This window comes from Malaclemys terrapin, chromosome 2, assembly GCF_027887155.1.
Source record: "Malaclemys terrapin pileata isolate rMalTer1 chromosome 2, rMalTer1.hap1, whole genome shotgun sequence".
Classification (NCBI taxonomy): Eukaryota; Metazoa; Chordata; order Testudines; family Emydidae; genus Malaclemys; species Malaclemys terrapin.
In genome coordinates this window covers 204,350,248-204,363,453 of record NC_071506.1, presented here as the reverse complement: position 1 = coordinate 204,363,453, position 13,206 = coordinate 204,350,248, and the positions used below count along the sequence as shown (strand labels likewise).

At 42.2% G+C, this 13,206-nt stretch overlaps 1 protein-coding gene across 1 annotated transcript in view; it reads right to left on the bottom strand.

The window, feature by feature from the left end:
- Positions 1-2,320: 2,320 nt before the first annotated feature.
- The window catches only part of GLB1 (galactosidase beta 1), a 96,278-nt gene continuing 85,392 nt past the window's right edge, over positions 2,321-13,206 (bottom strand). Inside the window, exons 15-16 of the mRNA XM_054019516.1 lie at positions 12,834-13,073; positions 2,321-5,317 (exon numbers count right to left, since the gene is read on the bottom strand). Coding sequence (XP_053875491.1) covers positions 5,057-5,317; positions 12,834-13,073 — 501 coding nt within the window. The 3' untranslated portion in view covers positions 2,321-5,056. The remainder of the gene's footprint in view (positions 5,318-12,833; positions 13,074-13,206) is intronic.

Sequence of the window (13,206 nt, the reverse complement as noted above, 5' to 3'; positions counted from 1 at the left end):
GCACCTAATCCTTGTTTGTATCTGTCAATATTAGATTGTACGGTCATTGGGGCAAGGCCTTTGTGAGGCCACATGTTGAGTAGAGGCACAAGGTAATAGGTATTATATTATGCTTTGCACACAGCGTAGAAAATAAAGCCAAATGATCTGAGAGATTTAACAGTATCTCCGGTGGCAACTGTTACAAGAGCTACGCGTTTGAATTTTTCACCGTTAACCTCCCAACATTTATGTCCCAGCACATATTTTCTTTCATGGCTGGGAATGATTTGCCATATGGCTGCCATATAGTTAAAGTGCTGAATCGCTATAAAAATATATTTAAAGGGAAGTGCAATTCTGTGAACACTTGTACCCACAAAACCCACAACCGGTGTGAAACTCATTCTGTTCCATTCCGTAGGCTCAAAACGTGGCTCTGATGTATTAATAACACTTAACCATTTATTTAACTCAGAGTACATGTTCCAAGACGTGTACAGACACAGGTGCCATGAAAAACACTGGGAACACTGTATCCCAAAAATTAAATACTCCAGGGGCCAACATGTGAAACAGTCCTTAAACCATTGGATTTTGCATATGAAGGACTGCACATAACAAAGGGGTTAACCACTTAATGTGTTAACTTTAGGGGCTCTCTATCCAGCCCATCTTATCTGGAGCCTTCTGAACTTTGAAAGCAACAATAGACAGAGTATCTGGAGGAAGGTCAACTGCTAGTGAAGGGGAAAAGACTGTTACAAAACCAGAACACTGAGGACTGAAGGACCTTCACTAGGAGAGGCATCACTCCATTCCTGTTCTCTCTTCACATGCATCTCTGGGCAGGGACATGAGCACAGAGCCATTGACTAGAAAAAAGACAATAACTGAAATCAGTAGCCGTCACCACTAGGTGAGAGGGCATATAGTTGCATTTCTCCTGAGTTAGCCGCTTCAGACACAGCAACCATTCCTGGACCTCCGCAGCCCCGTCTGATTGTTCTGGTTTGCTTTAGACCAATCTTATAAATGCAGCTATTAATCAAAAATGTTCCTTGAGCACCTTAAATTTAGATATACTAAACCTAGTTCCTCCCACACTACTCTAAGTGCCCTGTCACAGCTCTGATAAGAGTTCCCCCAACTGAACATTCACCAGGCTGCTGGGTGCTCCTAAGCTTCCCTTCGACTGAGTGGGCTATAGCACTGTATCTTTTCTTGGTCTCTCTGGCACGATTCCAAGGACCAGACTCTCTATTACCCCTTCAAAGAAATGGGACCTTGCAACCCAGTTGCCTTAGGTCTCCAGGACCACTGCTGACCCCCCCACCCCCCGATTCCCCAATAGTGTAAGCACACCATTTCCTTGAGTTCCAACCTTGTGGGTACTCTGCATTTACACTCCATCTCTTCCAGGACACATGGTAGTGGAAGCAGACAGACACATATGCTTTGTAAGGCTTCCAAAATCCAATTGCTCTTTACTTTAGCTAGTGCAAGAAATAGACAAACCAAGACAAAATAGTACAGCTGTATGCATTTCCCTGTCTCAGTTTCCTCACCGCTTGAGCATTCTTTGGTTTTAGGTCAGAGTCCTCTAAGGAAACCAGGATCCCTCCTCCTGCACATGGTTTCTTCTCTCAATCATGGAGCCTCTCTCTGCTGCAGTCAGATTCCCTCTTCCTCAGATGGTCCTGCAGTTCAGGAGGACCCCTCTGCCATGAAAGCATGCCCCTCTGCTCCTGCCCAAGCTTCCTTGTCTCTGCGAGTCTCTCTGCCCAAGTTGGCTCGGGGTACTTCTACACAGCAAAAGACCCCACCACTGTAGCACGTCTCAGAGCCTGGGTCAACTCATTCGCCTCATCAGGTTTTAGAGCCCAGGCTCTAGCCCAAGCCTGAATGGCTACACTGCTATATTTAGCCCTGCAGCTGGAGCCCAAGAGCACTGACCTTATATTTAGATATACTAAACCTAGTTCTTCCCACACTACATATTTTGTTCTCCTTGTGGGAAAATTCCACCATTCCAAACCCTAGTTCCCACGCAGTGAGGTTGGAGAAAATTGGATTTACCTATGTGACCATCTCATCAAGGTTTAACAACTCTCCATTGTCCCTGATTCAGGGGATATGAGACACAGTCCGACACCATATGGCTGACTCCATATACACTGAGGGATTCAATGATACAGCAATTTCATCAGATCAACTAGAATTCATAAATTGTGAGATTACACAAGTCCTCATGTCCTCATCTTCTTTCTCTTTGCTCTCAGCATGCCTACGGTTGAGAGAAGACTCCCTCTTTAAAGAAAGAGCCTTTACTCACTTTGGATAAATTCAAAGGAAACAAGTTGATAGTTTATTAAAACATTGTAATGTCACTATCTCAATCCTTTGTTCTTTAAGGCTCCTCCTTTCATACAGAGTTTGCAAGACTGAATTAAAACCAAAGAGGAGCAATAAGTAGAGACAGAGACTGCTATAGAAAGCCAGCTTTCATTGACAGCAACAAGAAAAGATTCTGCATGGTTGCAAACAAAAATCAGGCACTTACATCATGATTAGTAATTAACTGGAACAGAATGGAAGATACCAACAAGTGATTTGTAATATGTTCCCAAAGTAAGAGTGAAAACTATTGGATACAAAATCTTCATCTTCTATGGCAGTAGATGACGGAAAATGGGAATCTTCCAGCCCATTTTAGAAAACATGATCACGTTTAAGGCCTATTTAAAAATTTCTCCTTAAATTTGCATTCAGTAGTCGGTTTCATCGTGACAATGTGTCACATCACAGCTCCATGGATGTTCCATCTGGACGGCAATGACACACTTAGGCCCTAATCTGATCTCACTTGCACTATTGTAAGTTAGAAGCAACTCCCTTAAAGTCAGTAGTGTTACACGGACATGAAACCAGCATAAATGATACCAGAAACAGGCCCGTAGGCTGTGTGCGCCCTGGAAAACTGAACCTATTTTTACTGACCAGCTTGCACTGGTTTAAGCATAAACAGTTTATTGAGTTCATACTAGCCATGCTTACTTGTGTTCTGAACCATTGCAGTTTTGCTTCATGCCCACTAAAACCACTTTAAAATGTTCTGTCTAAACATTTTTTGGACAGAAAATGCCTTTTTGACTATGTGGATTTCCCCGCCCTGCTTTTGTCGACATTTTCAGGTTTATGTAAAAAAATCAGTTTGGGGGTTTACAAAGAAAAGTTAATTTTGTTTTTGTCAATTTTTCTCACAAGAAAAAGGTCATAATTTGCCAACGCGCTCCTAATGTCCACTGTACCGGAGTCAAGTAGCCTCTTTAAAAGCAGGCATCACTACCTCAGGGATTGGGAAGATCATGTGGCTGGGGGGGGGAGGGAGGGGAAGGGAGGAAGTGGGTGAGGTGACCAACTAGAACTGCATAAGAAACAATCTGGGGTTGACAGTATGGGGACAGTCATGGGTGGAGACAGGAGCAGGAAAAGGCGGTCTAGAGGCTGAAGCCAAGCTAGAAAAAACTGCAGAAGGCTGACAAACCAGCTGAGACCCACAGAGACCAGGCTTTGGGAGAGAACCTGGGAGGGGGTCACCAACCCTAGTGGGCCAAGGACGAGACCTAGAAAGAGAGAGACAGTGACAGCAAATCCAGGAAAGGACAGTAGGAAAGACGTAGAGAGACAAGCCCAGGGAGATGAAGCAAGGCATGTAAGTGGACTTTCTCTACCTGTTGTACGGTCACCTAACTAGAACCCAGAGTAGAAAGAACAACTGGGTTCTCCTATGGCACCAACTGGAGGTGGCGTGGAAATTCCTCTTCAACTCCGCAGTGCCTCCAGGAGGAGGGCAAGTGGATATCCCTGTGGAAGGGATTACCAGGTCCAGGGAGGGGACTACTGAGCCCCAGTGAGCCCCAACTTTTGTAATTTTATCACAACTCGTGTGTTATTGGGTATTTTTCTAAGAACCTCTGCTCCTGGAGACTATTACATGAGGCTCAGGTTTCATTAAAAGATATCTAGCTCCCATGGTTACAGAGAAAAGCTTGAGAACGTGACTCAAGTGTACCTCAAAGACTCAAATACCAGAAGCCAAAATGGGGGGAAAAAGTTGTTTTTTCTTAAAGTCTCATGATTATACCAATATCATGATTTTTGGCTGATGATTTTTGAATGCTAAAAAGTCAGGCAAGACTGTAACGGGTTCAAAAACCCTGTTTGTGGATTTGTTTTGTTAATTCCAAAAGGAGTGGACTTTGTCACTTAGCCAAACGGCTAAATCATGCCAGTGCTGGGAGCTGGAGGAGAGTCAGTGAGTTAGCCCAAGGGGAAACTGAGGCAGACCTGTGACCAGAAGCTACTCGCTAACATCCACATCAGTGCTGTTTCACCATTTCAGCTGCAATGCACTCTAGGTACCTACCCCATACTTCCTGTCACAGGTCCAAGAAGCAGCAGATTCTGGGAGAATTCTGAAGGTCACTGGGAAGGTTTCTAAATTGGGGAAAGAAGGCGGGAGGGAAGAGGACTGACCATGCTGGCAATAAGCTACTGCAGACTGAAACAGTAGCCACACTAACCAGGTATTTAAGCCTGGAGGAAAACAAGTCAAATCCAAATGGTACTTGGCACACACAAACCCTTTGGATACTAGTTTGTGGAGATTAAATGTTTATAAGCGTGGTAGTGGGGCCACTCAGTTCTTAGCAAGGTAAATTTCTCTATGTTCACAAGAGATGGTAAAACGACTAGTTTAAGAGGTTCCTTTTCATGCACTCACAGTTCCCAAAGCTATCTGTTTACTAAGACTTTGATGTTAAATATTATCTTCCATCTAAGTCAAGTCTCATGCACAACAACTTACTCTAAGGCTAGAATCTTCACTTTTAAAGGAGACCCTGTATTTAGTATCTCTTGTTAGTAAACAGCTATACTTTCAGTGCTTTGAAAAAATTTCCACAGTTAAACATACTAATCGATTTTTAACACTGATTTTCCCTGGGCAGAATGTAGGATTTGAGGGTGTGGGGTAGAGAAACAGGAGAAGGTAAGGGGACACATTCCTAAATAATCATAGAGGGTCCAGCCATAAATCTTTAGTGAACAGCTTCCAGTTGTTGTTTTCATACTGCAGTGTTGCATTGATATCAGGTTTGTCTACAAATTCTATGGTACATTTCTGAATGCCACAAGGAGACTGCTCCAGCTCCAACACTGTGATATTGTTCGGTGACGATGAAACGAGGATGTTGCTTGGAACAAATAGGGTCACTTGAGGACCACGGACTGGCCAGTAACGACCGAGGTTAAAGCCATTGATCCAAATTTGTCCCTGCCAAAAGACAAAAAAAATTTTTTTTAAGTCAAATAAGAATTATTAAATTAATAGCTTACTTAACCTCTACCATCCTGAGGACAGGAATTGAGCCTTCATGTTTCATACAATGAAACACTATATTTTCACACTATATATTGATCAGGCTAAAATATGCTGGGATTTAAATCCTGATCAAAACACACTTTAAAAACAGGCAAAACAATCATAGTTCCTTGATTAATTAAAAACAGTGTCAACATTTAAAAATGAGATGTTGGAAGAAAATATACCTTTACTAAAAAATGAAGACTTGCACGCCAAGAAAATAAATTAGTAGTATCCATAAAACACCAAGGAGACAGAACTACTGTGTCCCAGACCAGTCAATACTACTTGGGAAGCTTGAAAAAGTGACTCTTGGCAAGTTTAACTGAAGACATTTGGGAGCAACAGAATTTCTGGATGTTGCATTTGTGTCTCACCTGAAGCCATTCTCTGTAGAGCTCTGTGAAGCTCAATATTATAGTTGTCAGGAGCTTCTGGCAAACCTTCCTTTGGTTTTATTTCAAGAGGGAGCGATATAATGTCCAACCCTCTCCCAGCCCTGAATTTTGCTTTAAGTTTCAGGTTAAAACAAACCTGAAAACAAAATTATATTTGCTTAAAGGTAACTGGTAAAGGGGAGGGGAGGTGACTTGTTGAAAAAGTGCACTGAACAATGGTCAGAGTTTTTGTGCAAAAAAAGTAATTTATTCGCAGCTTGTTTTGGATATGAGAAATTCAGACGTTGCCGACCCTCAAAGTCTCTATGGCAACAGGAGAACTTGATAAATAACATCACGAAAGAGAAACCTGAGCAACTGTGAAAAAAAAGGGACAGTTTAGCTAGACTGTTAAACTGTTTTCAGTGGGTTTTGTTGTTGTTTGGTTAAAGTCAAGTTCTAGTGACCACCAAGACTTAGGAGAAAAACTAATACTCTTGTTAAAGTTGAAAGACCCAGACCACGTCTGGTAATGCGAGATCTCACACAAGCATCTGAGACATCCAAGAAGCACTCTTGCAAAAAGAGGGATGACTTGACATTGTTGTTTCTAACGTAAAAAAAACAAGCTTAAGAAAGCCTTTCAAAAAATTGCATCTTTTAAACACATCAAGCAGCAAAAAACACCCCCAAGCTCATGATTTTTAGAAAAACCTTAGTCATCTTTAAAACGGTGACGTTTCATACCATTTCAGTGGAATTGTAAACGGACCCACATTCACTCAAAACTGAACCTCGGTTCATGAACATTTTGACTGAACTGGGCTGTTTTGAGTTCATAACAAAAAGGAAAGTTCCACATGTTTTTGAGGTTTAACATGCCACACAGCTCCAATCTCTCACGAAGGCACTTTCTGTGTTAATCAGATACAGGCTCAGAACACTGGGACTTCAATGGACGAGAATTCAACAGGAGCAGGTGAATTAAAGCATCAATTTTTTCCCCATATAAAATATCCTTAGCCGTTAAGACTAGGGGAAAAAACTATGAGATGCATGGCACAAAGGCAGAATGATGACTAAATAAAAGGGTTTCTATAAGGCACTGGGAAGGTAGGACTTTAACAGCATCGTTGTGGCTTCCGAAAAACTTAGGGTACGTGAAATTGCAATTAAAAATGAAAGGTGAGGAAAATGTAGCAAAGTCTCTCAAACATAGATTAGTAGAGTATTAAAAAGAAAATAGTTATATTGCAGTTGTGTTTCTGTAAATTTATTTCAAATCTTTATAAATAAATTATGTCACATTCATAATTTTTCTCCAAGAGACGGTAAATTCCCAGATGAGGGTGAGTTCAACTTTCCATTTGCCTCCGTGGCCTAGGATCCTATCTTGCTCTGTTTTGCCAAGGTGTTGTTAAACTTCAACCCCAAACATTTTTTTTTAATCAAATTAATCTCATTCTGTGGCTTGTTTTTGCGGTACATAGGGGAAAAGAAAATATTCTGCCTCAGTGCTTTGCTTCTGTGATCTTTTAGGGTGAAAAATGGCATTAGAATTGCTGTAAGTTACGGTTCCACACACAAGATGAATTCATTACGGTAACGTGAAATACGCTCTAGCTCATTGAGAACTTGTGGGTTGGTGCAGGACTTAGTGGGGGAAATTCTAAGACCTATACAGAAGGTCAGATGAGATAAAAAAAAAAAATCATAATGGTCCCTTCTGGTCTTTAAGTCTGACAGTTTACTTCATACAATTTCTTGGAAAATATGAGCTCAAAGGTTAATTTGCAAGGAGCTGTTCTTAAGTTTACAGATCACGTATGCAGCATGGTTATGAAATCCTATGTCCATATATGCCCCCAAATCTACTAATTTATAACATCCATATAGACTAAACAACATGTTATACAAAATAAAAACAGAAGAAGCAGCAATTAGAAACAGAAAACTTCCTTTATAGGACAAGATAGTTGTTCACAACTCAGCAGTAGTTTCTAGTTCAATATCTAAACTCTGAAAACCCTTTAAGCCATACCATTAAGTTCTGCAACAGACAGGAGCCTCTAAACCACTGTGGTTTAAAAAAAAAAAAAAAAAAAAAAAAAAAAAGATACAGCACACTTGATATGCTACAACACAGCAACAACTTAACTTTGCACTCAATTACAACCTGTGCAATTTTTTAGGAGTAAATTCAGTACCACTGACAGGTGCTAGATTGACAGTCTTAGACTTTTTAAAAACTTTATCTTTATTATTTTTATATAAAATATTAAAACAATGAAACAAAACATATATAAATACAAGCACAAGATAGAAATAGCATATAAAGAACAAATACAACATTCATGATTTCTAAAATCTGGGGGGAAAAAACAAAACAACCTGTACAGATCATGCAGGGCATCAATTATTAAAGTGACTAAATAGATAAATAAGTGAGAACATAACCTATGAGTATTGTGGACTAATATATACTAAACTTCAAAAAATATGCAATAGTTTCATGAGTAACCAGACATCCTCATATTTTTTTCCAAGCATTTCTATTAGTCAGTGTCATTTTTTCCATTAATGCAGTAATAGAGAACTCACTAAGCCAATCTGTATACAACTGAGGAATTGCAAAGCGCCATTTTCTCAAAACAACTCTTTTGGCCACTAATATAGTTACTACAATCCATTTCTTAATGTTAGTCTTACACATTTAAAAAACAACAACAAATGTTCAAGAGTACTGCATGAAAGAAAAAGCCTGCCAGTGTAATGATGACTGACCATGCACAGTACGTTGCTATAGCACAGAGTTGCAACTATCACTCATTTGGAGGGAGGTACTTTTATTTAATCTTATTTTCATAGCGATTTTAAAATCTCACCTCATGATGAACAATTGCTACTTGTTTTCAATGAAGTTTTAAAATGTTACTCATTCAAACTAAGATTGCCCAATAATGGCTATGAAGTATGCAACAATTTCATAGCAGAAAACTATTTTCAACTTCTACCAATACTGTATTTTGAAGGCTCCTGTGGACTTGATAAAAATGTCAGAAAAACCCTTACAGTCCTTCATGAACACATTCACGGTTATGCATATATAGTGTACCATGACATTGTATAGGGCGGGTATGTGGAATCTTTGGCCATGATACTAATTCCACTGAATTTTCAGGAATCTCTCAAATCACATTAATGTCATTCATGGCAAATACAGAAAGGTTGTGGAAGCTACCTAAGAAGCATTAGGTGTTGGAACAGAACCATTTAAAAGTGCCAAACAAAAACCCTGGATCTAAGTTCATCCAAAATTTGAGAGTTAGTAGGTTTTGGAATCCAAATCAGAATTTAGCAATTGGCCTGTGTTTCAATTTGTGGGATAAACAAAAGATCTTGGAACCTGTGAATGGCCTGAACTTTGAAGAGTGAAAAATCAAGATCCACATTTTCTTTTATAAAGACACATCATTGTGGTCATTCTGCTTCCTTCTTTGAAAACAAATATCACCCTACATGTCCTTCTCTAGATGCGAGATTAGCTCCAAATCAGCAATCAGCAACTGGTGTACCTGCATCCCTGCAAACCCCAAGTGTTGCTAAGGAAAGCCATAACTTGCATCATTGCCTGTGTAACCCTCAATCCATGCAAATCACTGCTTTTCTTGACTACAGTTGGGGCTTGGGCTGGTGCAGCTACACAGGTTGCTATGGCTGAATCCCAAGTTAGCTGGGGCTTATCCAGTTCAGCATTAGGCATCTCCACTGCTCCAGTTTCCCCTCTGAGTCACCCACAGGCTTGTAGGTTGCTGCAGTGCTCGCATGCAGGAGTCTTTACTGCATTGCAGCACTGAGGTGACAGCTCTCTGGCTAAGTCAGAGTTCACCACTTCCGGAGCATCAAAAATAAAGTCTAGTGGCAACACACAGTCTTCTGCCCTACACTCTTCCAGGTCACAGCAGTTCCCTCCGAGGGTCTTAGGCAATCTTCAGCCCTTCCACCAGGCTCAGCTTGCTGCCTCTAATTAATCTTCCTACATCCCACAGTAGCAGCATAGAAGGGGGCCAATGCCCACAGTCTCCTACAGGTTCCATCTTATAATTAGGCTATTTGCCCTTAGTCACTCAAGATCTAGCTTTGTCCTTCAGTTTTCCCCAGGCCATATTCCTCCATAAGCCTTCCTCCAGCTTTCCCTGTATATAAACCCCTTTCCCAGGTCTCTCAGCTGAATCTTCTCCCAGCAGTCTCGCTCCCCAGGCCCTCTGCCTGGGAACTAGGGGGAACCTTCACCCTGCACTTGCTTTCTCCCCACCTCCACTCTCAAAGTGGGCTATTGGCGCTCCTTATGAACTTTGGATGGTCACTTGACTGCCACCCCCAGGGCTCATTCCTCTCAGCTAGGGAGAAATTCTGGTCTTGTCCACACACAAAACTTGTACTGCTTTAACTATACCAATATAGGTAAAGTGGTACAGAGCCTTGCAACCCAACAGGACCCGACTACAAGTGTGGGGTTCGGGTTGGGCTGGAAACCAGCCCACACTCTCAGGCTCAGGTCAGCTCTGATCACTTCCTCCTGCCTGTGGGGTTGGCACAGTGGTGGCTGCATGGCTCCTGCCAACCACTGCCACCTCACTGCTCTGTGTGCTGCCAGGGAAGAGGCGCTGCAACTCCTCATCACACTTACTCCGTAGCACATGCCACACAGTCAGGTGGCGGCCAGCAGGAGCAGGCCACGCAGCTGCTGCTGCACCAGCCCTAAGGGCAGGAGGTGGCTGGCGACAGATTGCAGGCCCAGGATGACCCCAAGCCCACACGACAGCACTGGCACAGGTTCGGAGCGGGATGGAGTAACTGTTGGGTTTGGGTCGGGGCTGAAAAGACTTAACCCTTTTGGATCAGGTTTGGCTTGACTATGCTTGGGTCGGTTCAAGTCCGGGTCAGGCTTGAAAATTAGTCCTGGGCAGACCTCTAAAGTGGTACAACCCCTCTAGTGTGGATGCAGTTATAGTGGTATAAAGGTAATTATACCAGTATAGCTTATTCCCATAAGGGAAGGGGAATCAGCTATATTGGTATAAGGCATCTTTATACAGCTACAGCTGCATCCATATTAGGGAGTTGGGTCTGATGTAGCTACTTCGATAGTCTAAATATATCCAACAAAATCGGTACAAAACAATCCAAACCAACTGTGCAGGCCAGGAAGGGCCAAGCCTTGGAGCTGGCACACTGGGCCATTCGTGTGTCCTGGGATCACTGAACTGCTGTTCCCAGGTACAGACAAAGCCAGACTATCTGAAGAGTCCATTTTTTAAAGTGAGGAGCCTGCTCAGTCAGGGAGGGGGACATAAAATTGAACTGGGGAAGGGAGGGGGAAGAGGATGCTAAACCAATCCAAGTGATTTCCTTGAGAAGATCGATAACTGCTGCATGCCACCAGCTCATATGCAGTTTCAGCTAGATGGGGATTTAAAATGGAGTTCTAAATCGCTATAGAAATTGGGGCTTGTAATCAAAACAAAAAGGGCCCAGCTATACTATGGGTACAATTTTCATAAGCACTTAGCATTGACCTCTTGCACCCCCTGAAGTCAATGTCAATTCTACTACTGGCTTCAATGGAAGCAGAGAGAACAGTGAGAGCTGTTGGAAATCCCACCCACTCAGGTTTAACCATGCCAATTTATTTATTTAGCATTTGTGTATTCACCTAGCCAAGCATTAGCGTTCTTAGTGGCCAAGTGCAGCTCTCAGAGCCCACCACTGAATTTGGTTAGCAGGCACTCCTCGACAATGGGTAATCATTGTTCAACCTGCACCGCAGCTTGGACTGTCTCAAAGACCCCAATGGAGCTGGTTGGTTGCACAGACGCCTTGCCCAGTCTGGAATCAGTTAAGAAGGACCTGACGACGTAGCAGGTTGAAGCTGGGCAGGCGAGCAGTAGGGTCTGTGATGAGAAACTGATTGGTGGTTGGTATTAAACACCAGTCTTCCCACCACAGGGACTCCGCTGTCACATCCTGGCGTGGCAGCCATGATGAAAGATGTGTAGCTGGTGGGCTACAGAGGTCACTGAACAAGGGAAAGCTTGGATCGGCATGTATCTTATCAAGCAGCTTGCTAGCTGCAATCGCCAACCTGATGTAAGGGGCAGCAGTGTGGCTCAGAACTGGAAGCCAGGCCAATGTCCAGTTGTAAGACACGATTAGGGATTTTTGCATTCCAACGGGATTTTTTTGTGGGTAATGAGGGTGGGTTTTAGAATCATTTAGGCAACCTTGTTACAAGTTAGGTCATGACTGTTCCTGCTGGGACCCTTCCCCTGAGCTAGCAAGTCTCATCTTCTGACTGTCAGAATTGTGTGCTTCGTTAATGAGCAATTTTTAATTTATAAAAAAAAAAAAGCTAAAATCTCCATACAAAGACACTGGATAATTTTCTCCACTCCTCGGCATGAAGAGTTTTTCTAGCACCACTTCAGCAATTATGTCCTTTATTACTTCTGCTCAGCCAGCCTGACTCCACTCTTGCTCAAGAGGCCAACTTCTAGTACCTCACTTTCTCCAGAACAAGCAGCCTTTTAAAAGCCTGCATTCACTTCCCTTCTCCAGAGGGCAGCTCTCTCTCCAACCCCCCCAAGAAAAAAAGACCAAAAACTGAATGCCATATTCCTAATAGGCCTCACCACACACATCTTTGTGTCCTACTCACTATATCTATAATAGCTGCATACTTACGCGGCACATCATTTGCCTAGCCAACGTCACTACTTCATATGAGCTTCCCTCAGCTTAGTTTGTTATCCCCAGATTTATTCAAGATTTAGGTAAATTATATGAGCCACAGACTAGTCACTTACAAGATCTCAACATCTCTGAATATCATTTGATATATGTGAGTGACCCTTCAAAACTACCTCACTGTTGTTACGTGGTCCTCCGCCCCTATTAGCGGGCTGTTCTTGACCTTTAACAACAATTTTAAGGTGACTTTAGAATCAGATTCAGGTTTTTTGGTAAACATCTTAGAAAAAGAAACCTACCTTTGTCCAGCCAGGAAACTTGATATAGGTGTCTTGGGGTAAATCAGGGATTCCACTGGGAATAGAAAGTCTGCCAGTGTAAAAAGCAGGAGCTGCGTATCTTGAGGGATTACCACCAGATGTTTTTGATTCATCACCTCTGCTGTTTAGGCCAAGGCCCACCACACTGTCTATGTCTAGGGGGTAGATCTCCCAGTCAACGAGTGTAACTTGGCCAAGAGATAAATTTGACACTAGACCCTGCAAAGAAATTAAAGATGTTAACAAAATCAATAATCTCATCTCATTACAGTTATTTACCTCCAACTGTCCTGAGTACAAAACAGATAAGAGAAATAAAAACTTGGCTGAACTACAGTAGTCACCAGTATTG